The sequence below is a fragment of the Balaenoptera musculus genome, chromosome 11 (assembly GCF_009873245.2).
Source record: "Balaenoptera musculus isolate JJ_BM4_2016_0621 chromosome 11, mBalMus1.pri.v3, whole genome shotgun sequence".
Classification (NCBI taxonomy): domain Eukaryota; kingdom Metazoa; phylum Chordata; class Mammalia; order Artiodactyla; family Balaenopteridae; genus Balaenoptera; species Balaenoptera musculus.
Genome location: NC_045795.1, coordinates 3,300,094 through 3,327,789, shown reverse-complemented (window position 1 = coordinate 3,327,789; position 27,696 = coordinate 3,300,094). Strand labels below are relative to the sequence as shown.

The 27,696-nt window shown below is 45.8% G+C and overlaps 1 protein-coding gene across 2 annotated transcripts in view; it reads right to left on the bottom strand.

The window, feature by feature from the left end:
- CDYL (chromodomain Y like) overlaps positions 1-27,696 on the bottom strand; it is a 155,738-nt gene that overhangs the window by 60,102 nt on the left and 67,940 nt on the right. For both annotated transcript variants that reach the window (XM_036869196.1, XM_036869197.1), the window contains exon 2: positions 9,335-10,001. In XM_036869196.1, the coding sequence (XP_036725091.1) occupies positions 9,335-10,001 (667 nt within the window). The remainder of the gene's footprint in view (positions 1-9,334; positions 10,002-27,696) is intronic.

The window sequence follows — 27,696 nt, the reverse complement described above, 5'->3', positions numbered from 1 at the left end:
CTGGCACCGCGGGACCCAGAGCCTGGGGGTCAGCACCTCCACCCCAGAGCCGAGGGCAGGAGGCCCGGGGGCAGGAAGGCGGGCGGGACACCCCCTCCCAGGAGGTTGAGGATGTTGGGGAATCTGACGAGGACACAGCAATGAACGCTGCTAAGCTGGGGGCAGATGAGAAGGGAGAAGCCAGCTCCACGGCGGAAATGCACGGAATTGAACGCCAAGGTCATTTCCACCTCGAAAGGACCTGGGCCCGAGGCCCGGGACGGGCTCCACTGGTCTGAAGCTCATTCTGGCGACCCGGGGTTCTGGAAGTGGGTGCATCTCGGGAGAGGCCCGAGTCATTACCTATCAAGTTGCCTCCTGCATGTTGTCACACAAAGTGAAATTATTCACTGGTGTTTTAAAAAAGATGTTCTACACCATTAACCTACAGATGTTTTCTTCAGTTTTTCCAGCTCGAAGAATCACCTCTCACTCCATATTTGCACGTAAGCTCCAAAGCTGCCCTGGCTCTTACTTCCTTGGCAATCTCTCCCATCTCCCCTGACAGATCTGCTGTTTCTTTTCCACTCACACTCTTTTTAGAAGACAAACACTGAGGATGAAAGTAGAAGAGACAAAAATCCCTCCGGCAACTCGTCCACTCACATACAAATGTTCATCAAGCACCTACTCTAAGTAAACAACCGGACCGGACGATACAGAAGATTCCAGAGGAGACTGAAATGCTTTCCCATCCCACCATCTACAGTGGTATCGAATTTGTCCACCTGTTCTGGATCCTCGCCACCAGACTTTGCTCTCAGAGATTCCTCTAGGGAACCGGCTCTCCTCCACCCGGTCCGGGTTCCCGGGCCACCGCAGACCTCTCCGCCCACGGCGAGGGCATCCTGGGGAACGGGACTCCTAGTAAGGGTCTTCCTTCAAGTGGTGCCTGATAAACTGACTTATGAAAATCACCTTTCCTCATGTGTAATTAATAATGTGACCGACTTTTAAAAGGTGACATCAAATTAGAAGGTCAACACAGTGGCAGCCCCAAGACAGGACTGCGAGGACCGTAACAGGCAGTTGTGCGCAACCCAACTTACGCACAAAGCTAGGAAGTGAGAGGGCAGCAGCGGCCGGCGGGGAGAGGAGGACCACGTCCACGAGAGAGGAGCACGTCCACGAGAGAGGACCACGTCCACGAGAGAGGAGCACGTCCACGAGAGAGGACCACGTCCACGAGAGAGGACCACGTCCACGAGAGAGGACCACGTCCACGAGAGAGGACCACCCAGAAGACGGAACAGGACACTCACTGGAGCTGTTATTATTCAATGGTCAAGACTTAACACGCACGGTTTTCTGTAACCGAGGAGAGCAGAGTTATATTTTAAATGTACTCAGTAATCCTAAATGTGTCGAGACTCTCGGGGGCTCAGCCCAGCTCCCATTTCTACTGCTTGTCGGCTGGGGTGTTCCCTGGGGAACCAGACTCTGGGTGGGCTGCTCTCACCCGCTGGAACTCCTGGGAAGGAGGAGACGCTTCTCTGCCCGGTCTGCTGAGAGGGTCGGCACGCCAGCCCTCACCCTCTGAACGAAGCAGAGAGCCCGTGGCGGGGAGACGGGGTGCTGGGGGTGGCTGGATCCAGCTGTGCCTGGATCCTACTCTGAGCCAATGCAGGCATTTTTATTTTGCTTGTTTAAACCGATTTGTCATTTCACTCACTGGAGACAGAAAAAAATCTCGACTATTATAGTACGGTCAGTATTGTGAATCATGCTTATAAAAAGTCCCTTGTCACCCGTGTGACACAGAAGAACCAAACAGGAGTCAGGAGTAGGTTCTATCACGGACCCTCCTGTCCCACCAACTCTACCAAATCACTTTCTCTTTCAGAACCAGCCTCGTCTGTAACACGAGATGCTCTGGAAGCAGCAGCAGCAGGTTGGAGAACTTACGACAGAACAAAGGCGACAGAAGGGCAGGCTCGGAGGTGAGACTGGGTGGGTGTCCACACACAGCTGTGGACAGCTGCCCGTCAAGGACGTCACTGGTGGCGTATCCCAGAAGCCCAGTCCCCCGCTGCAGGTGACAGCAATAAGAATACAGGATACAGAAGATGAGCGGGGTTTGGAACAGATGTTCAGCCCCACTAGTTGGCAGCAACAAGAGCAAACGTTAAAAAAAAAAGGAATTTCACCTGACTATGTGATTGTTCTCCTTCTGCCCGTGTACCAGTCAGTTACAAAGTTCAAAAGGAGCAGGAACTGCAGTCAGAAAGGTTCTTTCTTTGCATATGACCTAAGGAGTCCAAATTCTTTTAAAATTATAAAACTCCAAGTTAATAAAATAACACACTTTGGTATATTCAAACCTGGGCAAGGACCATAAAATTAATGCAAATTAATTTGGGGTGTTCTCTTTAAACTGCTGTAAATATCCCTTAAGGCAGAGACCAGACAGGCCCGTTCACTCTATCCCCTGGCGTGGGAGCCAGGAGGATGGGCACACATGGTGGCTCAGACCCGAGGCGAGTGCGGTCCCCGGGCGAGGGTGACATGCACGTTCATGAAGTCGTCACACTCTGGAAAAGCTGAGCCACCCATCCCTCCCTCCACACACCGCCAACACCCCCCTCCCCGCCCGCTGCAAAATAGGCAAGGGCTATATAAAGGGGACTAACAGAAAAATAAATGCAAACCAGCAATTATAACCTGTAAACACAGAATTTTCATGTTTTAAAATTAAAACAATGATACCATTTTCTACCTTCTCATTGGGCAGATATTTAAAGGTGGATTAAGAACAGGTCAATGGGCACCCAGTCTTCAAGCTTGTTTAGAGAGCAATTTGCTACCATCTGAATCTTAGGTCAGTCGTAGCCCTTGCATTTACTCTTGGTCACAGCAGCAAGCGTGCAGCCTCAAATGATGCAGGATAACAGTGGTGTCTATGCACGCGTGTACGTGTGGGTATAAATACACACGTGCACGGGGCGGGGGGAGGAGAGAGCAAATGAGGCAAAATGCAGACAATCGGTGAACGTGGATAAAAGTGTAGACGGGTTTTTCTTGTACTGTCCCCCAACTTCTCCATAAGTTTGAAATAGTATCAGAACAATAAAAATCAAGTTTACAACTTCAAGAGAAGTGAGGTAGAGATGTGAGTCTTAAAATACAAAGTTCTCCAAGACAGGATGTCAAATGAAAAAGACAAATCCAAGAACATTTATGGAGTACGATTCCATATCGAAGAGTACAGACACCCAGAAAAACGTCTGAAATGACACACGTCAAACTATTAATGTTCCCTCTGGGGAAGGAAATGGTATTCTGAGGGGAGGTGGCCATGGTCAACTTTCCTATTTCGCTCAATGTACTTGTAAATTACTTGTGTCAAAATTCACAGTATTTCTGGATTACTTGTGTTTGAGACACGAGGTACGTTACCATTTCTGCTGTTGTAACATCAATTAAATTTATTCATTTACGGGGGAAAAACTCACAATGCCTATAGCTGTGGTTCTCACCTAAAGGATGCGCCCAGACACAGGCCCCTGCGGGAATGCAGGTGTGCTGGCAGACGGGAACACGACACACTATGCCTGAGGCCACTCTAGCGCCTTAAGGGCAGGGCCAGGGATGCTGAGCCAGGGGAGAGCCCAGGCCCAGGCGCCACAGCGCCCCCTGCTGAGAGGCAGCGACATGAAATCACTGAGGCCACGCGGTAAACAACCACGACATCTCTGAAAGAATGGAGGAGGGCTGTTCACGTGGATCTGAAAATACATCCAAGATGTATCATAAAAGTAAAAAAGAAACCTAAGTGGTAGAACCACATGACAAGTATGAGCCCACTGATGTACTGAAAAGATGTACATGTCTGTACAATTTCTGGAAGGAAAAAACTGTTAGCAGCAGTTCTCTCTGGAGAGGAGGAGAAGGAGGTGGGATTTGGGAGGGGGGAGCTTTTACTTTTCATTTCGTTCTTTGAGATGTTTTACTTATTTTATGTTTTCCTGTCATTAAAAATGTTTAATTATTAAAGTATTTATTTCAAAATAATTTACAAATGCCTAAAGACAATTTCAAATCAAGAGCGAATAGGAACTAAATCTAACTATAAGAACGTAAAATATACTACAAACACAAGGATTTAGTAGTGGATAGTTAGTTCCCATCTTGCTCTACAAAACCACAAACTCACAAGACAACACAGCACAGGATGGCCTGAGGACCACCTGGAGGGTGTGCTGGGCCCACCTGAGATAGAGTCTGGCTTGACAGGTGGGGCGGGGCCTGGGGGGTGCGTCCCTAGCAGGTCCCCAGGCGCTCATGCTGCTCTGGGCACCGCACTCCGAGAACCGCTGGAATAGGAAGAGACACAAGGACAGTGGAAACGAAAAGAGAAAACCCAACGGTCACAAGGGCTCTGAAGTGGGCTCACGGGGTCAACGCTGCCCCGGGTCCCAAGCACTCCTGAGCGCCCTAAAACCTCGCGGAGGGGCGAGGAGGGGAGAGTCTCCCAGAAGCAGAGGTCGGAGCTCGGCAGTGGGGTCGGGTCCCTCCTGCTGGGACTCGGGCTGGTCGAGGGCTGGCTGGGTGACTCCCTGAAACGTCTTAGGCCCGTTGAATCTGTCACGATCACACTTAGTTCATTTTACACAATACAGGAGACGTGATTACAAACAGTGAGCTGATGTTTCAGAGAAAACGGTACGTTTGGAAAGTATGTACAGCGTACGGGTAAAAGGAGCGGTCACGACAGGTGTAAGTGAGAAAGTGGGAAGAATGAACACTTCCAGGGCTGTGCACCCAGGCACACTGGTAAGTACCTACGACCGTGTCCACTTTAATGAAATCCGAACTGGAAACAGGAGAAGAGGGTTTAAGGGTGTGCATCACACAAAACCAGTGGGGCCACGTGTAAAGAAAGAGGCTCGCTCTTCAAACAAGTGGCAAGTGGAAGCACCCCTTTAAAGGCCTGGGCTCCACATCAGGGACCGGCAAAGAACCGCCCATTTACAAGTTTTCAAGTAAAATGATGACGGTCTGTACATTTTCAGAGACTCCTGGGGGTGACCGACTTCACCCCACAGGCTGCTGCCGCAGGGCAGAAACCTCTTCTCCGTGGGGCCTTGTGCCTAAAACCCCACTGGAATCTGAAGCACATTCAGGTTTGGGGGCTGCCGAGCTCAGCTCAGGAAGGAAACGGGGCAACTGCACCGTTCTGCGGGGCCACCTACCGTGTGCTCAAGGCGGGCAAAGGTGAGCGCCCGCGAACCGCTGGCGGGTCACCTCCCCCCTGCAGCCTTGCCGCGTGGGAGACGACGACAAACGCTTGCTGGTTTCAAATGGAAATCCTTCGTGGTGAGCCCTCGTACATGCATTTAACTGACGGTCTGCTACAGTGCGGCTTCAAACGTCCTCTTGTCCAGCGGACACTTCCTGCTGGGGCCCCACTGAGCGGCGACGGCCTCTGGGCACTGGTCTCCTGGCCTCCTAACTGTCCCTGCAGGTAAGTTCCAATGTCAGCGCCTACACAGCAAGTGGCCCCAGGGCTCCTCCTGCAGAGGAGCTCTGGACCGGGAGCCCGGGCCTCACCTGCTTCATATTCTTACTGGGAGGAACTTATGCTGCAGCTCCTCCGAAGAAGCCAACTTTTCCCGAAAATTTCTCCCAGGAGCTTCCTCTGACTGAAATGCTCATGGGGTGGTAGACATGTGGTGTATTAAGGTATTTCCTCCATCATTTTCCTCCTAAATCTGTTAGCTTTGACTTAAAATCCAGCAGCCAACCCTACATGGTAACACTGATAAGGTTTAGACCTCATTTCAAAACAACAGTTTGCTACTAGTATTTTCTCAAACGTCATACTTGTGGAATGGTGATCAACTATATATTTGAATTCACGAAAGAACAAAGTAACAATAATACAGTTTTTAAAAGCAATTGTTTCTTTTGTAGGATTAGCTCATCAGGCAATTAAAAGAGCATGAAAACAGTAACTTATTAATAAAAAAGAGTAGAAACACAGCTGCATTGCCTAAATGTAAAATTTTTTCTATTTCTGAGTGAAGCAATATACTCATCTTTTAAACCTCTGTTTCATACTTAAAACAGTCAAAAACCAAACACACATATGGTTAGTCTGTAAAAGTCACTGTGTGTGTGTGTGTTAAAATTCTCCAGAAACATTTACTCTTTTGGGTAACAGACATTTAAGTATCTGTTGTGCTTGGTGGCAAAAATATCCCCCCTACTCGATTAATGTTTTGAATAGGAGATGGTTCATTTCCCAATGACTCCACAAGTATCTGCTTCAATTAGTTTTAGAAAAACAAATCAGGGTTCTGGTGCGGCTCTAAAATTAGCATGGAAGGTAGAAACAAACATCTGTGTTAAGAATGTACGAATGTGGACCAACCACCCAAGAGGGCCTCGGTCCTGCTCGTCAGGAGAGAGACACGCTGAAGGCGAGGATGTGGTTTTCCGGAAGGTTCCATGCTCTGGACCACACGGACCTTGTCTTTTCAATAGCACCCGCTCTCGTTTAGTGTGACCCAGCGACAGGGCGAAAAGGACGTGTCACACAGCCTCTTCTCCAGCAAGCACTGTCCTACCCAAATCGCTCCCGCCACGCAGAGGCCCTGCTCTGGCCGCGGGGAGGCTCAGCCCCGCAAGACAACATCCCTCCCGGAGCCCACAGTCCAGTGGCAGGAAGAACGAAAGCATCTTCCACGCAGGAGGGTGACAGAAAGCAAAGGCACCCAGTGACCCTGACCAGCGTCCGGGACACCACTGCAAGCCTGGTTCACCACGGCCTTAAAGACATTCCCGAGGGGCTGCCAGACTTGCTCCCATCTAAGTGGGGAGAAGATTCTCAACCTGTGTGGGACCTGGGTGGGCAGGAGAGAAGGGCGGTCACAGGGGCCTTAGAAACATACGTTACTCTCACCCCAATGAACTACCTCCGCAGAACAAGATAAAATAATTTAAGATTTTACGCTTACACGCCCCCTGTGGTTTTAACCACAGACACCCTTATAGACACTGAAAAATTTCTGAAATGGGTAAGAGTGATAAAAAAAGGAAGTCACCCACTTTTTATTTAAATAGAAGCCGCAACCCTCCTTATATACAAAATTGAGGGCTTCTGCTGAGGGCAGCCAACCCTGCAGAACTGTGCTGAGAGCAGAATGTGGGAACGGAAGAGTCAAAATCGTTTTGAAAATTATGCGTCCCCTCCGGCCAGAAAACGTTATGCACACACAAGCTCTGTGGACAATCAAAGGGGAACCCCAGGATCTGAGCCCTCTGTGCCCGACCCCCAGGACCAAGGCTTCCCAGAGCAGGGTGAGGAAGCTTCTTCTGTTACAAGCCGAACGGCCCACCTTCAGCCCGCAGGCTGCACAGTCTCGTCGCAGATTCACCTCTGTCCCCGCAGCTGAAAAGCAGCCACACTGCAGGTGAACGGACGAGCGAGCCTGTGCTCCAATAACGCTTTGCGGAACAGAAACCTGAATTTCTTCTATTTTCACGGATCGTGAAATATTATTCCTCTTGAGTTTTTCAAACATCAGAAAATGCGACAACCATTCTTAGCTCCCAGGCCACACAGGGCTGGGCCCGCGGGCTGTTGTTTGGCGGCTCGGGCCCAGGCCTCGCCTGCGGCACCAGAGCCCAGGCGGCACCTGGCCCGAGCGTGCGGTGAAGCAGGAGATGCTTCTTTCCCTGGTGAAGGTGGCCGGCAGCGGCGAGGAGAACACAGGGTGGGAACTACGAGACGTGCTGGTTCCCGCCGGGCCTGAGCGTCCCAGCCGCTCCGGACTCGACCCCCGTCTGTAAAGTGGAGCCTCCGATTATCGGGCTGTCGGGCCTCGCCTGCCTCCGAGCCTCTATGCTCCTTCCTCGCGCCGAGGTCACAGGGCCGCCTCTGTGAGCAGGTCGGCCACCCGAGAAGCCAGCTCTGCGGACGAGCTCCAGGCGGAGGCCAAGGGCAGGGAGGAGCGGCATCGGGGCAAAGCGCGTGCCTGAGAAACACTGGCGCGAGGCCCCTGTACTGCGCAGAGGGGACCCTGACTTCCGTCACATCCCCCTCCCTGTGACCCAGGGCCCAAGACCAAGCCTGCGGACGCACCACAGCAAGACGGCAGAGCGGTGTCTCAGGGGAACATTCCCCGGAGGAAAAGAGCACCCCAAACAAACCAACATCACTTTTCCTCGTTTCGTATTATTCTACTAAGTGTGGGCTGAGGGAGATGCACACAGGTACAGAGACCGTCCCACTCCTGCAACACGGAGGGCGAGGGGGCACGAGGGACGAAGGGACATGGGAGCGGGTGGCTCTTGGACCAGAAGGAAGACCAGTGTCCACGAGGTGAAGAAGGAACAGGGCAGAGAAGAGCAGGCGCCCCGATGTGGAGAGGGAGCTGGACAGGCAGGGGAGGGCCGCGTGCAGACTCGAGGCCGCCTGCCCACCAGGTGCAGCAGCTGGCGACCAGGGATCGCGCCCCGTCCAAGAATCACAGCAGAGGGGTGGGAGCCGCCAAGAGGCGGGGAGCAGGGGGGCCAGTAAGACAGCAGGCAGGTATACCCACCGTGAGGTGAGGCATACGTTAGAGAAGATGTAACAGAATTCTAGAAGACGTGGCGGCTCGCCAGGCACAGGAAAAGGGCAGGGAAGGTGGCTGCCCATGCTGATCCCCAGGTGTGCTGTCCTGGGGTCGGGGAGGCCCCAGGATGACCACCCAAGCTGCAGCGTCCGGGTCAGGAACAGGGTAAAAGCAGAACAGAAAAAAGCACCCACACTGAACGGACTCCTGCTCTGAAAAAGGGATCCAAACAGTTGACTATTTTAGAGAGACCAATCAAAGTCCCAAAGGCTCTTAGATCATCAATATCCTCCTTGAAAGGCACTTCTGGTTATTTAGATGGGTTACCACAACAAGAACCATGACTTCTAATCAATACCGGCCACCCTTAGAAAATTCAGATGGATTCCTAACATGAGACCCAGTGTCTAAGAGATGCATAAAGGTAGAAACTAGCTGTGAAAAACCTACCAACCAAACAACCCAGCCATAACCTACTCAGAGTGGGACACTGTTTAAATCAAGTCAACGTGGTGGTCCAGTCTGTGGACGGCCAATGAAACAGAGACAGCCAGCGCTGACTTCAGACGTCCATGTCAAAGGCTTCAAGTGAAGAAAGCGGGGACTGGCGAAATCTCTCCAGGGTCCCCGCAGACAGACATCTGTCAGAAGCGGCACCCGCAGGAGCCCCCGGGCTCACGCCAGGCTGCCCTCCGGGGCAGGACCCCCCACGCCCCTCCAAGACCATCACTCACCTTTCCCGTTCACGGCTAGCCCCGTGGCCACGGCCGCGGTCATGGGGCCGGACACCTGCGGCACCAGCGGGTGTATCCGGGGCCGGCTCCCCATCCGCGCCCGCTCGGCGCCGGGGCCCAGCAGAGCCCCGACTGGCTTCTCGGCCGCCACCTCCGGCGCCACCGTGTCCTCCTGCCCCTGCTCGGCGGGGTCCAGTTTCTCGGGGCTCTCGCTCTGAAAGCCGTCCCCCGCGGTCCTGCTCTTGATGGGGCTCTTGGGCACGAGGATCTTTATGCCCGACTTGGCCAGGTCCATGTTCTTCCGGGTCGAGAGGGACGGGGCCGGGTTCTTCCTGAACTTCTGGCCGGCGGCAAACAGCGGGCTGGCCTTGGGCTCGGGCTCTTTGCCGACCACTAGCGATTTAGGAGAGGCCTTGGAAAAGCTGCTGTTGGTGGATCTGGAGATCTGCTTCCTCGCATTGTTCGGCGAGGTCCGACTGGTCCTGGTGAAGGGGCCCTCCTTCTGCTTCTCGGAGTGGCGCCTGTTGAAGTCGTGGATGTACTCCTCGCAGTTTACCAGGTGCTGCTCGGGCTCCCACGTGTCGTCCTCGCTGTCGTAGCCCTTCCACCGGACCAAATACTCCGTCTTCCCTTTCTTGTTTTTCCTTTTGTCAACGATTCGTTCAACCTGTTCACAGAGGAAAAGAGACAAGTGTAAACGTGTTATCTGAAAAGTAAGGTGCAAGCGTAATAATAATGGAACATCAAGAATAATAAAAACCGCAACAGGTGATGCACGTGATCGTCTCTTCCCGAGCCAAACCATCTGAAAACAGAAGAGTAACAGAACATTCGGGGTTTTAGCGATTTCCTTGAAATTAAGTCAAACAAAAGGCTAAAATTTTATGCTCAGAATATATGGATGTGTTAGGGAGCTTGTTTTTTTGTGATTCAAGAGAAGCTCTCTTTTTATTTTTTACATTGAACGCCGACCACCTGAGCTGGTTTTCACAGTCACAACTGGACCAGGGCTGGGCATCTCCAGCCTTCTGCCCGGTCATCCTGTTACCAACAGCAGGCGCCCAAGAAACAGCACGGCTGTGGTCCAGGCCGAGCTCTGAGGGTGGCACTGGCCCACGCACCGAGGAAACAGGGTCGGTACTGACAGCGTCACTTAGAAGCACTCGGTTAAAATGAAAAAGGTCAACAGAGGATTTAACGCTTTATTGGTAATAAAATGGTGTAGAATGGTCAGGTTATTTACCTTTAAAACTTGGTTTTAACTAGTGTGAACCGACATCTTTAAAGGAAGACTCTGTCAGTCTTTGAATCTGATGATCAACACATCCCGTATCAAATTTATGAATTTACACAACCTTGGCATGAAACGTACTGTTATTACCGTGACAAATTCCACTGCCTTAATTGACATCCTAAGTGTAGGTGGGAGAGCGTCTCTGACTCGTGGGAACGAATCTGTTTCACATAATGTCCCCCAAGTTATTGGGGAAATACAATCTGTGGCTACCTCTCCAGTCAACACAGAAACCACCAGTCTGCTTCCCCAGTGGCAGCAGGTACCTCGTACCTCGTAGGCAGAGGCCTGGGCCACACGGCAGGCAGCTCTTTAACTAAGGAGACAGGGTCTAGGCCATTATCAGGGTCTTCAGCAAACTTCTGGCAAAGCTACAGGTTAGGCCAGCTGACACAACGGTGTACCTAGTTCTCCAACATGCCAAAATAGCAGAAGCTGAGTACAGCTGCAGATGCTGGAGGGGAGTGGGGAACACCCGACAGCCCAGCATCTGCCCTACTGTCGAAATACCCCCCAAACTTGCCAGTATACCTACCTGGGGTGTAGAGAATTAAAGCCCTGAACTACAGAAGAGTCTAAAGTTAAATACACATTACTGCCTCCGGGCGACAAGGATTAGGGGAAGGAAAGGCCTTGTTTCAGCAGAAGGCGGGTTTCACGCCAGGCAGACCCTGTGTCACAGCGGCGTCAGGCCTGCACGGTGGGCCCTCATGGTCCAGGCTGCAGCGTGGGGAGCTTTCAAAGTTACAGAATCTCGACGTAAAGAATTTTATAAAACAAATTCTTCATAAAAGCACAGAATTACAGACAAAAGTTCTTTTTGTTAGGATTTCCTTCTAAAACTCAATCTAAAAAACCTCAAACGTGAAAGAAGTAAAACCAGGCTTTCCTGAACATAGCAAAGTCCTCTGATGGTTTCCAGAGCAGTAAAATTAATCAAAAAGGGTCACTCCGAACACCCAACGCACGCCACAATCTCGGGGCCCAGGAAGGTGCTGGGATGGCCTGGGGGTTGCACAGGACAGAAAGAAGAGCACGGACGAAGGTTCACTAACCTATGAACAAAAACCCACGGAGAAACCCACCGCGGTTAAAGAGCTCAGTGAGAGAATGAAGAAAGTAACTCTGCTATTGCTGCAGTTAAAATACCGAACAGCCTGAGAAATAAAGCATGCAAACATATCCGCTTACAAGAAGAAGACCAAAGTTGCACCATCATCAATAACTGTGCCAGCGGCCCTGCCGGTGGCTAATAACTTGCTGTGATCCCTCCCAGAACAGTGGGCTTCCAGGATAACTTTGCAACCAGAAGCAAGGCTGAAGGCTTTTCTCAGGTTTGAGTCGTACACCGATGCCTGGGTAACCTGGAACAACAGAGCACCACCGTGGAAAAAAGAATACATACAACCCTGCTTATATCAAAGAATTCTGGTGGACCTTTGAAGCAACAGATGAGGAAGACAGGTTTTTCACCAGCCACGTGAAAGGTGTGTTAACTGTTAAGGACAGGAAAAGTTGCCTTAACTACCAAGAACAGTTGTTAACTATTAAAAACACAGGCAGATACATTGTTCCACTGGAAGAAAGAGAGGAATATACACATAACTATCTGACCACATGGGAAGGAAACCAAAAGCCCACAGAACTGAGGGGATTGGACCCTTGAAACAAGGGACCCCAGTGGCTCGTACATCCCCAGAACTCAGCAGAGAGCAGTCTCTCTTTTTTTTTTTGGCCACGCCGCGAGGCATGCAGGATCTTAGTTCCCCCAACAGGGCTCGAACCCGTGCCCCGGGCAGTGAGGGCTCGCGGTCCTAACCGCTGGACGGCCAGGGAAGTCCCAGAAAGCACAGTCTTAGAGGCTCCAGGTGCCAGACGGTGGAGTGAGAGGAGGTGGGCGGGGAGGAGGTCACAGACAGGAAGGCCCCACAGAAGGGGAGCCGCCAAAGTAACGCCCAACGCCTCCAAACCCCGGGCAGCCTCCTGCTGTGCCACCAGGGAAAGCAAGACCTGGTGCGTCGGGGAGCAGCCCAGACCACCCCCACCGCAAAGAACACTGGGCCTTCTGCTGTCACCTCCCAACGGACCCGAGGCCGGCATGACAGTCAGTGCTAGAGCCCCCTATCCTGCTGTACCAAGTCCCCACTCATCTCCCAAGGGAACCACTCAAGGTCCTAACAACCTGCCTGCCTTCTGCCCACGGTGGTCGTGACCTTCCTCCTTTCACTCTGAGAAGCACTGGGCCAGGTGCCACCAAACTGCTGAGCACATCCTCCTGCCCAGAGGAGAGTCGGCCACCAAGGGGGCCGTGTCTGGCAGCTGCGTCCACACAGGACCACGTGGTGAGGCGTCAGTCTGCAACCGTCTCCATTTCTCCTCATTGTCAGGCCACAAAGCGGGGAACCATTTACTGCCGGGCTGATGAACTGGTCAACACGGCGAGCCACTGATCTCCACGGATCTTCCTCGTATCTCGCCAGGCGACCCATGAGGCTTTCATCCTCTCCTCTGAGAAAACCACATCCTTGTCAGTTTGCCATCATCTAAGTGAAACTCAAGAACCGTGACGTGTCTGTGATTTCACCCCATCTGCAAGCTATCACGCGAGTCTGCACTGTTTCATGGATGTGGCAAAGGCAAGACCCCTGATCACAGACAGAGGACTCTCTCTGTTCCCTAGCAGCTGCAGCAGCCAGGGGACCAGCATGTCCCTGCTCCAGTCCCCACGGGATGACACAGACGGCCAGGTGAGGCCCATGCACACAACGGGTGATGTTACAGGACAGGAAGCCAGTCTTTTACGTTGGGTCGTGAGCATGCCTGCCCCGACCTCTGGCAGGAGAAACTATGGCTGTCTTCTAAACAAACTTCCTTGGACAGCCCCGAAAGACGTTCAAGGCGGGGGAGCCGGGGGAGAGGGAAGGAGCAACTGGATGAAGGTGGTCAAAAGGCACAGACTTCCAGTTATAAAATAAATAGGTTCCGGCGATGTACAGCATGGCAACTGTAGTTAACACTGCTCTATGGTATATTTGAAGTTGCTAAGAAAGTAGATCCTAAAAGTTCTCATCACAAGGAAAAAAACACTTCTCTCTCTTTTTCTCTTTTAATCATATGAGAGGATGGATGGTAACTAAACTCATTATGGTGATCATCTGGCAACATATGTAAGTCATTATACTGTACACCCTAAACTTACATGGTGCTGTGTGTCAATTATATATGATAAAACCTAAAGGAAAGAACGATGTTCATGAATTCAGAGTAAATACTGTTAAAAATTAAAATTTCCCAAATGTATCTATAGATACAACACAATCCCAATAATAATCCCAGTACGATTTTATGTGGAAACTGCCAAGATCTGATCGTTTACATGGAAAGGCAACAAACCTGAAGAGCAACCCAGAGCAATCCTGAAAAAGAACTGACTGGAAGACTCATAGAGCCATACTTCAAGACCCTCTCCCAAGAACCAAGAGATTCCCAACAGTGTGGTACTTACACAGGACGTACAAGGGGATCAATGGAATAGAGGAGAGAGCGAGCCCAGAAGTAGACCCTCACTTAAACTGGCCACATGATTGAGTGATTGATTTTTGGTGACAAAGCCTTCCAAAGCAATCCACTTGTCTTTTCAATAAATACTGCTGGAATACTGGCTATCCATCCGTATGTAAAAAAAGTGAACCACAACCCTTATCCCAACCTTTACACACAGAAATTAATTCAAGATGTATTTTAGGCCCAATTATAAAAGCTTTTATATGAAGCTTTCATAGCAAAACATAGGACATCATCTTTGTGACTTAGGGGCAGGCAAAGGTTCTTTAGGTCACAAAAAGCAATAACCATGAAAGAAAATTGATAAATGAGACTTTATCAAAAAACAATGTTGAGAAAATGTATAAACACGCCACAGATTGGGAGATGATATCCATAAAATTTATCTTCAAGGACTGGTCCCTAAGACTAATAAAGAATTCCTAGAATTCAATACTGAAAGGACCAAAATGTAATTTAAAAGCGGGCAAAGGATTTAAGCATACATTTCCAAAAGAAGATAGACGAATGGCCAGTATACACATTAAAAAGTGATGAACATCATTGTTCATGAGGAAATGCAAATTAAATACACAATGAGATACTACTACATACCCATTAGAATGGCTAAAATGAAAACACACCAGGGATGTACAACTGGCATATTCATACAGTGTTGGTAGGATTTTCAAATGGTACAGCCACTTTGGTAAAAGGTCTGACAGCACTGCATAAAGCTAAACAAATAACTACCCTATGACGCAGCAATTCCAATCCTCATTACTTACCCAAAAGGAATGAAAACATACACCTACAAAAAGACTTCTACAAAACTATTTATAGCAACTCTGTTCATAATGGACCCAAACTAGAAACAGTCCAAGTTTCTGAGCGACTGGACAAACTGTAATACGTACGTACAATAATCTCAACAAGAAGTCAACTGGTGATACATACAAACACATGGGTGAGTCTCAAAACATTACACTGAATGAAAAAGCCCTACTCAAAAGACTACTCATTGTATGATTCTATTTAAATGAAAATTCTTGAACAAGCAAAAAAAAAAAAAAAAAAAAAAAACCCACCCCAAACTATTATTGAAAAAAAAACCCAAAAACAAAGGTTGGTAGGGAATTAACTGGGAGGGACATCAGTGAACTTTCTAGCTCAATAAGCCTTTGGGTTGCAAAGGTACATGCCTTTGTTAAGGTTGGCAACCTGTATAGTACTTAAGACCTGTGCACTGCATCGTTAGAAAATGTTACATCATTAACAAATATGTATAAACACATATGGAATTCAAGTTAATGAACTGCATGCTAAATAAAGTTTATCAGGGGGAAGTGTCCTGATGTGCGCACTTACTATGAATTGCGTCAACAAGTGAAATGGATGGGTGGATGTATGGACGGCAGGATGACAAGGAGAATGCGCAGGCAGAATCTGCAGGGGGCCTGTGAACGCTCACTGTAAACTCCTTTCCACTTAGATGTTTAAAATTTTCCATCATTAAAAAATGTTGAGGAAAAGTCAATATTTATTCTTGATTTTAAAAACTCAGAAATAAAGGAAGTTACAATAACTACTAGGAAAAATAAGCAAGTTCAGTAAAGTCACAGGATTAATAGTAGTATTAAATAATTAAAATGAAAAATTTTCAATCTCCATTTACAGTATAATCAAAAAGCAAAATATTAGCGATAAATTTAAGCAAAATGTCTAAAACATCTATGCCGAAAATGACAAAACATGGCTGAGAGAAATGAAAGAATACTTATAAACCGAAAGAAACACCATGTTTATAAATCGGCACTCAGTTTTATTTAGTTGTCAATTTTTCCTAAATTGATACACAGATGCAAAAGAATCCCAATCAAAAATCCCAAAGCTCTTTTATATAAATTGACAAATTAACTCTAAGGTTTTGTATGTCAAAGTTAAGAACCTAGAATAGCCAAAACAACCTTGAAAGAGAAGCACGAAGTTGGAGGGCTTATATTACCTAAATTTAAGACTTACTCTAATGGGTAAAATTCAGACAGCAAGAGTAAATGCTGACGAGGATGCAGGACTAGTGGAACTCTCATACATGCTGGTGTAAAACATTACTGAACAGAAACCCCAATTAAATAGAGTCGGAAGACCAGCAGGGGGAGCTCTCACCCCTGCAACAACAGCCAAGCCCAACAGGAAGAAGAAAGACTCCCCTTCTTTCCTGCCAGGACTCAGCCAATGAAAAGTCGGGCTCTGTTTACTAAGCCCGCCCCCTCCCCTGTCCCCTCTATAAAAGCGTCTCCTTCCCTTGCCGTGGGGGGACTTGCACATGGTTGCTTTGGCTGAGACCCTGAATTGCAATTCTCTGCTGATCCCGAATAAACCATTCTCTGCTGGAGAATACCTGGCCGTCTATTTGCTTCAGGTCAACACTGGCGAGTATGGAAAATCGTGTGACAGTTCCATAAACATACACCTACCTCAGCAATTCTACTCCTAGGTATTTACCCAAGAGAATCGGGAACATACGTCCACAGAAAGACCTGTATGAGAATGTTCAGGGCAGCTTTATCCTAACGGTCAGAGACTGGGTCAGCCCAGGTGTCTATCAACAGGAAAGCGGATGAACAAGATGAAGTATATCACACCCTGAACTGCTGCCCACAATAAGACAGCACCAGCACTGACCCCTGCAACACGAGTGAATCTAAGCATCATCGCGCTGAGTCAGTGAAGCGAGACACAGACCGTACACTACGTGACTCCACTTGTTGGAGGGCCCACCAGGGGCAAATCCAACCTGTGGTGAGAAATCAGAGCAGGGGAGTCTGTGGATGGGGTTGGGGGGCACAAGGAGACTGAAGTGGTGAAAATGCTCCATCTCTGTCCAGATGGTACTTACGCCGGCGTACACATTTGTCAAAACTACCGCACACTTAACATCTATGCACTTTCTGTATGTAAGTCACACCTCACTCAGCAAACTCAAGGAAAAACTCCTAAGCAGCTCTGAGGCTGGAATGAACCAGGGGATGAAGAGATGCTCCTGGCAGGTGACATCTAAACCGGAGCTGGGTCCTCAGAGACCTGCGTCCTCCCTGCGGGCCGAGCTCCCTGCAGCACACAGCCCCACCGGTTCCCCTGGCCACAGTGCTGGGGAGCCAAGTGCCAAAGCCAAGCGAAGTGGGCTGGAACAGAAACACGGAGAACGTGTGATAAATGTAAAAACAGGACCAGCACAAAATAAAACTGACAAGCTGTGGAAAGTACGGACCAAGAGGCTACTCATCTTACCGCATTAAAACCTCTTTCAAAGCTACAATAGAGCAGGGCAAGAACTGTGAGTAAGCAATTCATGATAGAAAGTACAAGCCACCACCACCCCATGAATAAGGTTTAACTCACCAAAGGGAGACACCACTTTCTGTCTGGAAGGCTCACGGGGGTGAGGAAGCAGCCTGACTGCTGAAGGCGGGAGCTGTGTTATGTTCTGGAGGGCGATTCAACAAAGAACATCGAAAGGTTTAAAACACTCTTACTCTGTATTCGAGAATTCAGCTGAGGAATAAACTCAAGGAAATAACCGAGTGGATGCTCAAAGACGGCGGCAGGTGCAAATGGAGAGCAGGTGAGGAGAAATCCAGGAGCCTGGAGAAGGCACCCGCCCCACTGCTCGGAACCAGGCTCGGAGCCTCGCTCCTCCTCACGCACGTAACCACAGGCACAGAGTTTCCGTTCTGAGTTCCTTCAGCACTGACTGACTGAATTCTGCCCTATTATATGTTCATCCATTTATTCTCGAGGCAGGCTGGTAGAATGAAAGGATAAACATTTTCAATGGCCATGTTTTCCAAAGTGTTAAACGCTAAGTGAACTTTCTAACCAAAAACGAAAGAGAAATGTTATGATTTAGGTTATCAGCAAATGTGGATTTCCATCTGCCCCATGAAAAATGCACAGAATGGTACCATCGTTATTCCCATTTCCTCCTTCCATGAGACCACCAGATACTCGAGCAGTGATATGCCTCTTGGTATATATGCAGTAAGGTAGGGAGACTGTATATATTGTTACTGTCTCCCTTCTCAATACGTGATCAGAAATTCTATATGCATACACATTAAATGGATCCTGTTTGCTAAAAGTCATAACACCCTACCCATCCACTTTTTCTTACATGACTTACACAAGTAAAAATGGATTCAAGTTGTTTAAAGGGTAAGGCGCTTAGAAATTTTACCAGTAAGTCACATTTCTGGTATTTTGTTCTGAATAAGAGTAGGATGGTATCTGGTACCAATGAAACCACTTGCTTCTTGCATACTTGACAGACAAATCACAAACTGAGTCAAATCTATGTATGTGTATTGTATAAACAAGGGTGAATCAGAACTTTTCTCGCACAGCTGCTGCAACTGAAAAACTATAAAAACATATTTCATAACAACTATATTATTCTTTAGATACCTCAAAATAGAAAAAAGCATTTGTTATTTTTCATTGACAACACAAACCAAAAATGCCAAATAGAGAGCTTGAAGAAATAATAAATTCCTGTTCTGAGTCAGAATGCTTTACTGTCTGGCTTTATTAAATGGATAGAGACAAAGACGGAATTGTTCAGGAAGTGAGAACAGATAAACCAGGATTTCTGACTTTGAGAATTTTCTTTTTAGCTCTATTTTCATAACAAAATAGCAAAGTTAGAAACTACGGTCCTACAGGCAAGCTTCCATATATCTACAATTATAAAAACTTTGCCAAAGTATTCACTTTTAAACCTCAATGTTCCACAAAGAAAGCCAAACCTAAATGCCAAGACATGCCAAAATTAAGTTAAATAAGAATGTACCAGGCGCACACGAAGGACTCAGTAAAGTAACGTTTGTGACAGACTTCACTGATGCCGTTTGATGAGAATCTTTCTCATGAATGATAAGCTGACTCACGCAGAGAGTACCTTTGTGTGGAAAACCCCCAAAGTGCTCTGCGAACAGGAATGAGTACATCCACCAGGGGAATAACACCCACTCTGTGGTGAAATGCGGCTGTTCTACAGCCCACGCAAATACACTGGCACACACACACTCAGACCAATGACAAACAAATCATTGAGGAGCCAGAATATAATTGCTTTGGCCAGAAAATCAAAATCAGCTCCTGCATGGAGATGCGGGATTGAGGCCACGAAAGTGATCCTCCAACATCATCTGTCCCAACTCCACGGAGGGACACTAGGGGGCAGCGCAGAGGCGGAAAGGGAACCCATTTCTTCCACGGTAACGTGAACCTTAGAGACACTGGGAGCCGCAGCACCAGGGGTGTGCAGAGTAGTTTTTGTGAGAAAGCGCCCCTCTCTATTTCCTCCAGATGCCATCTCGGGGAGAACGCTTAGGGCGGAGAGGCACTGCCAAATGCGATTTCTACACAGAGCCCCGGCGACCTGGAGACGGCCATGGAAGTGCTAAGTGGGGTCAGTATGTGCAGACTCTAAGTCTGACGAACCAGCTCTGAGATATGCCAGGTAGGAAGCTCTGATCGAGACCCTCAGGGTCTCTATGATGCACCCTTAGAATCCACCTGAAGCAGATGGATTCTAAAACCCAGTTCTGCTAACCAGTCAGCACACTCACCAATTCCACCAATACGTACCAAGTCCCTGCGACACGTCAGGTTTATGCTTTTTCTGAGGTTATAGGAAGAAACAAAAACAGTATTGCTTTCTTCTATTTTGGAAGTTATACTCAAGTGAAAGGAGTCAGACAAATTAATAAATGTGAAATACATTAAATATATGTAATTGCTAAGAAGAGAAAAACCACAGGAAGAGGACAGGGTAATGGCAGAGAGGTTGGTCAGGAGGAGCTGAGCAAGGACACCTAGAAGGACGTCCAGCCAGAGGGAACGGCTGATACAAACCCAGAGGGCAGGGGTGTGCCTGGAGTGCGAGAGGAACAGGAGGCAGGCGGGGGGTGGGCTGGAGGGCTCAAGTGGAGGTGACAGGGGAAAACGGAAAAGACGAGGTCAAGGAGGCTGGGGGCAGGGGGAGAGTTAAACTGAGTGCCTGTAGCCGAGCTTTATTCGGGGTTTGCTCTCAATAAGGCGGAAGCCGGGGAACGGCTCTGGGCAGAAGAATGGTGTCTGCTTTGCATTTCAGAATTACAACTCCAGCTACTTTGTGGAATTAAGAACAGGTAGGCGACTATGACAACCCCAGCAAGAGGAGGTGTGACTTGGACTAGGGTGGTGAGGTGGAAGACATGGTGAGAAGTGGCTGGATTCGGGGTCTATTTTAACAGGGTGCTGATAAGATTTCCTGATGGACTGAATGCAGGATAGGAGGGAAAAATGAAGAATGAAGGCTAACCAAGATATTTGGCCTGAGTAACTGGAAAGATGGAGTTGACATTTACTGGGATGTGAGAAGATACAAGAGTTCAGTTTTAAACACATTAAGAGGAGACGTGGAAGAGGCCATGTGACTCACACATCTGGAATTTGGGCTAAAGATAGAAATTTGGAATTTGTAGGCATTAAAAGTGATTAAATCCATGAGATCATGAAGGGAGTTAAGTATGGATAAAGAGAAAAAGGAGTTTGGGGACTGGGCCCTGAGAGACACGAACATTTAGAAGATGGAACGAACAGGAGAATCCAGCAGAGATTGCAAACAGCAGAGTGACACTGGAGGAGGGCTCGGAAGTGGCCCCCAGAAGCCAGGGGCCCTACAGGGGGCTCAGTCATTACGTCTCATGATCTTACTAGATCGAATCAGACCCAGAAAAGAGGAAAGGAGAGGTTGACAAATCCTTTCCACTGAAAAAACAACTATAAAAGTTGGCAAAGTTGAAGAACAACTACTTCAGGGCCCCGGAAATCCAACAAAAGGCAACCAATAGATTGAGAAGCATTTACTCATGAAAACCCGCTGAACTCTGAGTAAGAAGAGAGGAAGCTGGTGACCTTGCTGCCTGAGGCTGTCCCCCACCACGGCTCTGACACACTGGTGCTTCTACCATTGTGGCGCTGGCCTGGAAAGCCTGCAGCTTAGCTGTCAAGGGGACTGACTTGATCTGAAGCAGAAGGCAGAAAACCCCTGCCGGGAAAGGGCTGCAGCTCTCCCAGCCAGAGGCTGAGGTCCCAGCAGTGGTGACTGACAATGGAGGAACAGGCAGAAATGTACAGGGAGAGCCTGGAAATGAGACAGCCATTGAGGGGAGAGATGACCACTCCACACACCCCACATACAGTGGACACTCAAGGGGGCTAGCACAGAGCAAAACCAGTGCAGCCCTGAAAGCTGTCTGAGCTTTGAATGCAACAGAAACACAAACACAAACACAAACCCAATGCAGAGGGTGGAAGCCTTATGGGCTCAAGGTGTCTGACCATGACCTCTGACCAAGACTTGACTCACAAACTACACAGACACAGGAGTGACCTCTACAAAGTCAGGCCAAAAATCAAGGTAAGAACTGGGATGGAGGGAGCTGAGCAGAGAAATCCGTGGCCACACAACGTAGGGCCACAAGATTCCTTGGATTACATCCAGGCAAGCGACTGAAAACACGCACACACTTGCAAAACAAAAGCAACAACAAAAAACTCAGGGAAAAAATTAAAATTCTGAAATACACATAAAACACCAGGAAAGTATGAGTCATACTCAGGAAATAAAACAATGAAAACTGTCTCTCAGTTTACTCATAATTTGGATTTAGCAGAAAAAGACTTCAGGTCAACCCTTATAAATGCATTCAAAAAAACTGGAAAAAAAAAAAAAAGACTCCATGTTTAAAGAATTCAAGGAAAACATGATGAAAATTATTCAAATAGAAAATAACAAAGAAATAGACCCTACCGAAATAGAACAAAAATTCTAGAGTTGAAAAACACAGTAAGTGAAATAAAAAATTCACTAGATGGACTCAACAGCAGATTTGAGAAGGGAGAAGAATCAGTGAAATTTTCGAGAGACTGATAGACTTTATCCAAACTGAAGAACAGAGAGAAAAAATATATTAAGAGGACATATATAATAAAGAGGACATAAAGAGAGAGAAGGCAGAAAAAAAGATACTTTAAGAAATATGGCTGAAAACATTCCAAATATGATGAAAAGCAATTATTTACAGATTCAAGAAGCTCGACAAAGCCCAATTAATATAAATCCAAGGAGATCCTTAGTTAGAGATACAGTTGATAAACCTTTGGAAGCTAAAGACAGAGAAAATCTTGAAACCAGTAGAAAAATAACAAGTTAACATATATAGGGGAACAACAATACAATTAATGGTTGCCTTTTCATCAGAAACAATGGAAAGTAGAAAGCAGCAGAATGACATATTCAAAGCACTGAAAGAAAACCAACCAAGAATTCTATATCCAGCTAAACTATCCTTCAAAAATGAAGGCAAAATAAAAACATTCCCAAATAAATGATACTGAGAAAACACATGGCCAGCAAAGCTGCCTGACAAAAAACACCAAAGGAAGTTCTACAAGTTAAAAGAAAATGACTCCAGGCAGTAATGCAAAAGCAGGGGAAGAAAGGAAGAGCAGTGCGGGCAGTAAATATGTGGGTACACATAAAGACTGGTTGAATATTGTTTCTTTTTCCTTCTCAATTTCTTAAATGAAACAAGATTATACAGAGCAAAAATTATAGCACTGTACATGCTTGACAATTTAGATATAACGTGTATAACTATATCACAAAGGAAGGGGGAGAAAAGAGAGATATACTGGAGTAAAGGTGATACATTGACTTGAATTAAGGTAGTATTAACCTGAAGTACATTGTGATAAACTAAAATGCCTATCATAATCCTTACAGCAATCACTAAGAAAATAATTCAAAGACATCATTTTAAAAAATCACAGAAATTAATATCATAAAGGCAAAAAATGTTTAGCATAAAAGAAAGCAGGAAAGAAGAAACAAGAACAGAAACAATGAGATAAACAGAAAACAACTAGCAAAATGACAAAGCAAAACTATTCCAATAATTACATGAGAAATGAAAGAACTAATAAACACTCCCAACACAGAGCAGAGGATGGCAGAACAGATTTAACAAGGCAGCTATATGCTCTACAAGAGACTCAACTTTAGATTCCAAGATACAAATAGGACAAGAGTAGAAGGACAGAAAAAGATGTACCATGCCCAGAGTAACCACTTGAGAGAGATTATACTCATATTAGACAAAACAGACTTTCAGCCAAGAAATATTATTAGAGACAGAGAGGAACACTTCATAATGATAAAAAGGTCAATATTTCAGGAAGATACAATGACTATAAAAGTATGCATACACCTAAAAGAGTCCCAATATACGAAGCAAAACCTGACAGAAATGAAAGGTGAAATAGACAAGCCTACATTTACAGTTGAAGATTTCAAAATAATACTATCAATAACTGATAGAATAAAACAAAATCAGCAATGATATAGAAAACTTGATTGGTATCATCCAACTCACCCTCCCTGACATTTACAGAACACTCCATCCTGTAACAGCAGAATACACATTCTTTTCAAGTGTACACACAACATTTACCACCACAGACCATATTCCAGGCCATAAAACAAGTTTCAGTTAATTTGAAAGGATTCAAGACATACAAAGAGATCCTGACCTAGACACATCATAGTCAAACCATCAAAACCTAAAGACAAAGAGAAAACTTGTTCAATGACCACAAGGAATTAAATTAGAAACCAACAATTTTGGAAAATTTCCAAAACTTGCCATTAAACAACACACTTCTAAATATTTCCCACTGGAATTCCCTGGTGGTCCAGTGGTTAAGACTCCACGCTTCCACTGCAGGGGGCACGGGCTTGATCCCTGATCAGGGAAGTTCGGCATGCTGTGTGGTTTGGCCAAAAAAAAAAAAAAAAAAAAAGTTAAATACTTCCCACTGGTCAAAGAAAAAAAGTACAGGAGAAATCAGAAAGCATTTGGAAGTAAATGAAAATGAAAACGTATCAAAATTTACGGCATGCAGTCGAAGTCGTGCTTAGAGGAAATTTTATAGCATTAAACACGTATACAGAAAAGAAGTAAAGAAGTTTAAAAAAAATCAATAATCTAAGCTTTCCACCTTGGGAAACAAGAACATAAGAGCAAATTAAGCCCAAAGCAAGCAGAAGGTAGTAAGTAATGAAGATCTGAGCAGAAATCAATGCAACAGCAAAACAACAAAACCACCCAGAAAAATAATAAAACCAAAAGTTGGTTCTTTGAAAATATCAACAAACCTGATAAACCATTAGCTAGACTGATCACAAAAAGAAGAGAGAGCACACAAATTATCAATAACAGAAATCAAAGAGGGACATCACTATCTACGTGGCAGAAATTTAAAGGACTACAAGGAAATAGTATGTAACATGAACAACCCTATGCCAACAAATTAGGCAACTTTGATGAAATGGAGACATGCCTAGGAAAATATCAGTTATCACAATGGACCCCAGAAGAAATGGAAAATCTATACAGATTTACAAGTAAACAGATATACTCAGTCATTTAAAGTCCTCCCACAAAGAAAAGTACAGGCTCAGATGGCTTCACTTATGAAATGTACAAAATACTTAATGAAGAAAAAAACAATACTATACAAACACTGTCAGAGAATAGGAAAGACCACTTCTCAAATCATTCTGTGAGGCCAGTATTACTCTGACAGCAAAGCCAAACAAGGACATCATAAAAACAAAAGTAAATTTTAAAAAACCCTACAGAACAATATTTCCCATAAGCACAGACACAAAAATCCCAAGCCAAATTCACCAACATGTAAATAGGATTATACCCAATGTCCAAGTAGGATCTCTCCCAAAAATGCAAGGTCGGTTCCACATCTGAAAATCAATTAATGTAATACCTTATTAATAGAGACTAAAAGCCACATGATCATCTTGATGGTCACAGATAAAGCATTTGACAAAATATAAGTTTATGACCAAAACTCTTAAACTAGAAATAGAAACTTTCTCAACTGGATAAGGAAATCTACAAAACCCTACAGCTACTATCACACTTAATGTGAAAGGCTGAAGACATTCCCCTAAATATCCTAGAAACTATAAGCAAGATGTTAGTTCTCAGCACCCCTACTGACCATCACACTATAGGTTCTACACAGCCCCAGAAGGCAAACACATACAGATCGGAAAGAAAGAAAAACTGTCTTTATTTGCAAATGATATGATTCAGTATGCAGGGAAAAACTAAGGAATCTACAAAATAACTGTAAGAACTAATAGGTGGGTTTAGCTAGCTTGAAAGATACAAGACCAACATATAAAAATCTTGTATTTCTATATAAGAGCAATGGATAATCCAAAAGTGAAAATAAGAAATACGAAAGAATTCCATTCAACATATCAAAAAGAATAACATACTTGGGAATCAACTTAATGAAAGAAGTTCAAGAGTTTTACACTGAAAACTTCAAAATGTTACTGGAAGAAATTAAAGCTCTAAATAAACAGGGCCCGTGGGCTTCTATCTGCAGGAACCGGGTAGATCTGTGAAGCGGTGGGTCCTGACATGCCTGGCTGGGGAGACAACTGGTACTCAGGGTGTGTCCCCACAGGGTAGGCGCTGGGAGAGGAGAGTTTAAGGTTGGGGATTAAGGTGATATGGAAGACTCTCTAATACTTTATATGCACATACAATGTGGTGTGGGGTTATGGTGTTGCTTGAAATGTGTGACTAGTCACTAAGTGCAGGGCTACTGATTCTGGAAGAGCAAGCCACGGTGCTCTGTGTCCTTAAATGTTTCTTTAGACCCTCTGTCTCCAGATGTCTTCTCATGGTTCAGATCCACAAGTAACACTATGGGGCAGAAGAACGTCCCAAATCAGTACTAACAGTTAGGGTCGCTCAGAAGATAAGCATAAAGCATGCAAGTACAAGTCTGGTGGTAAAATTGGGGAATAACATCATTCGATTTTATAAAACCAGCATGTTGACACATGCTCAGAACTTGTCCATTCACCAGCCTTAAATTTTCTCTTTGAGGTGAATTCATCTGACTTTGCTTACTTAGTTTGCCAACTTCAGGACCAAAGCCAACAGCACCGTAAGACTGGCTCTTGCTCTAATAGCACAGAGGCTATATTCTCAAAGGGACCAAAAGAAAGTCCGAGTATTTTCATTTTCGCTTACGTCCAGGAACAATTCCTGGCTGTGGAACCCTGCTTTCCCATTATCCACCCCTTAGCCCTTGTACCAACGATGTACTGGCATGTAACTTTCCAGTTGCAAACAGACTTATACACCCAGCGCTTGCTTTTCAATAATGTTTTTAAGTCTGTATTTCATAAGGAGTATTTCCTACCAGAGAGATTACCCTTGCTTCATGTGAAAGCAATGCTTTCTCTGGCCCCCCCAAAAGAAACATTTCAATTACACAAAAAACTAGGGGAAAAAAGAGAGAATTATCTGTATTCTGCTTGACCACCTAGCTAATCAACCCTAACATATTGCCATAACTGATTTGGGTATTTCTAAATAAAAAAGCAGTAAGATACAGTTGAAACCCACTGAATACCCCCAGTCTTCAGAGGTAACCACTATTCCAAATCTGATGTTTATCATTCTCACATGTCTTTGAAAAAGTGTACTACTTAACATGTGTGTATATCTAAGTAACACAGAGTATCATTTTGCATGGTTTCAAACTCTATATACTTTAATTTTCATCAATGTTTTTGAAAGAAATCCATCTTCATACATGTAGATCTAGCTCACTCATTTTAAAGGCTATATAATATTCCACAGCATGAATGATACACTCATCCACTTATCCATTCTCATGCTGATGGACATGAGTTGCTCCCAATTTTTTTCTATCAGAAACAATAATGCTGCAAATATCCTTGTTACTTTGGCTAAAGTCAATTTTTTTCCTTATGGTTTTTGGTCCTAATGTCTTGCTTTAAAAAATCATTCCCTTCCCCAGAATCATAAAGATAGTCTTTTACTACACATGGAAATGACTTCTGTTCAGTGTGTGGTAGGGAATTTAATTTTGTTTCTTTCTCGCATGGATAACCAAATATCCTAACACCATGACCTAAAGAGCTAATCCTTTCCATACTAATTTGTAACCTTAATTGTCAATTATCAAGTTTCTACATATGACTCACACTTTTATGTTCTATTTGCTCCCAACAGCAATATCATACTGTCTATAATTGTTGGCACACAATTGTCTGTAGTTTTCTTACTTTTAAAACACTTTTTGTACCTGCAGATAAGCCATCCTTTTCATTCCAGCTGCTATTTGTCTTAATCATCTTTTCTCATTCTTCATAAATTCTGCCACATTTTGTGTCTTTTCAAAGGATTAACCTTGGGACTTGTATCCTTGCTGGGAGGTTACTTTCTACTCTTGCCTCTATCATCCCTTGTTTTTCTTTGACTTTATTCTGCTGCTTTTAACTTCTACGTTGGGTACTTCACTCGTTCCAAAATTTTTGATAACCATTCACTTCTAGGTGTTCTCT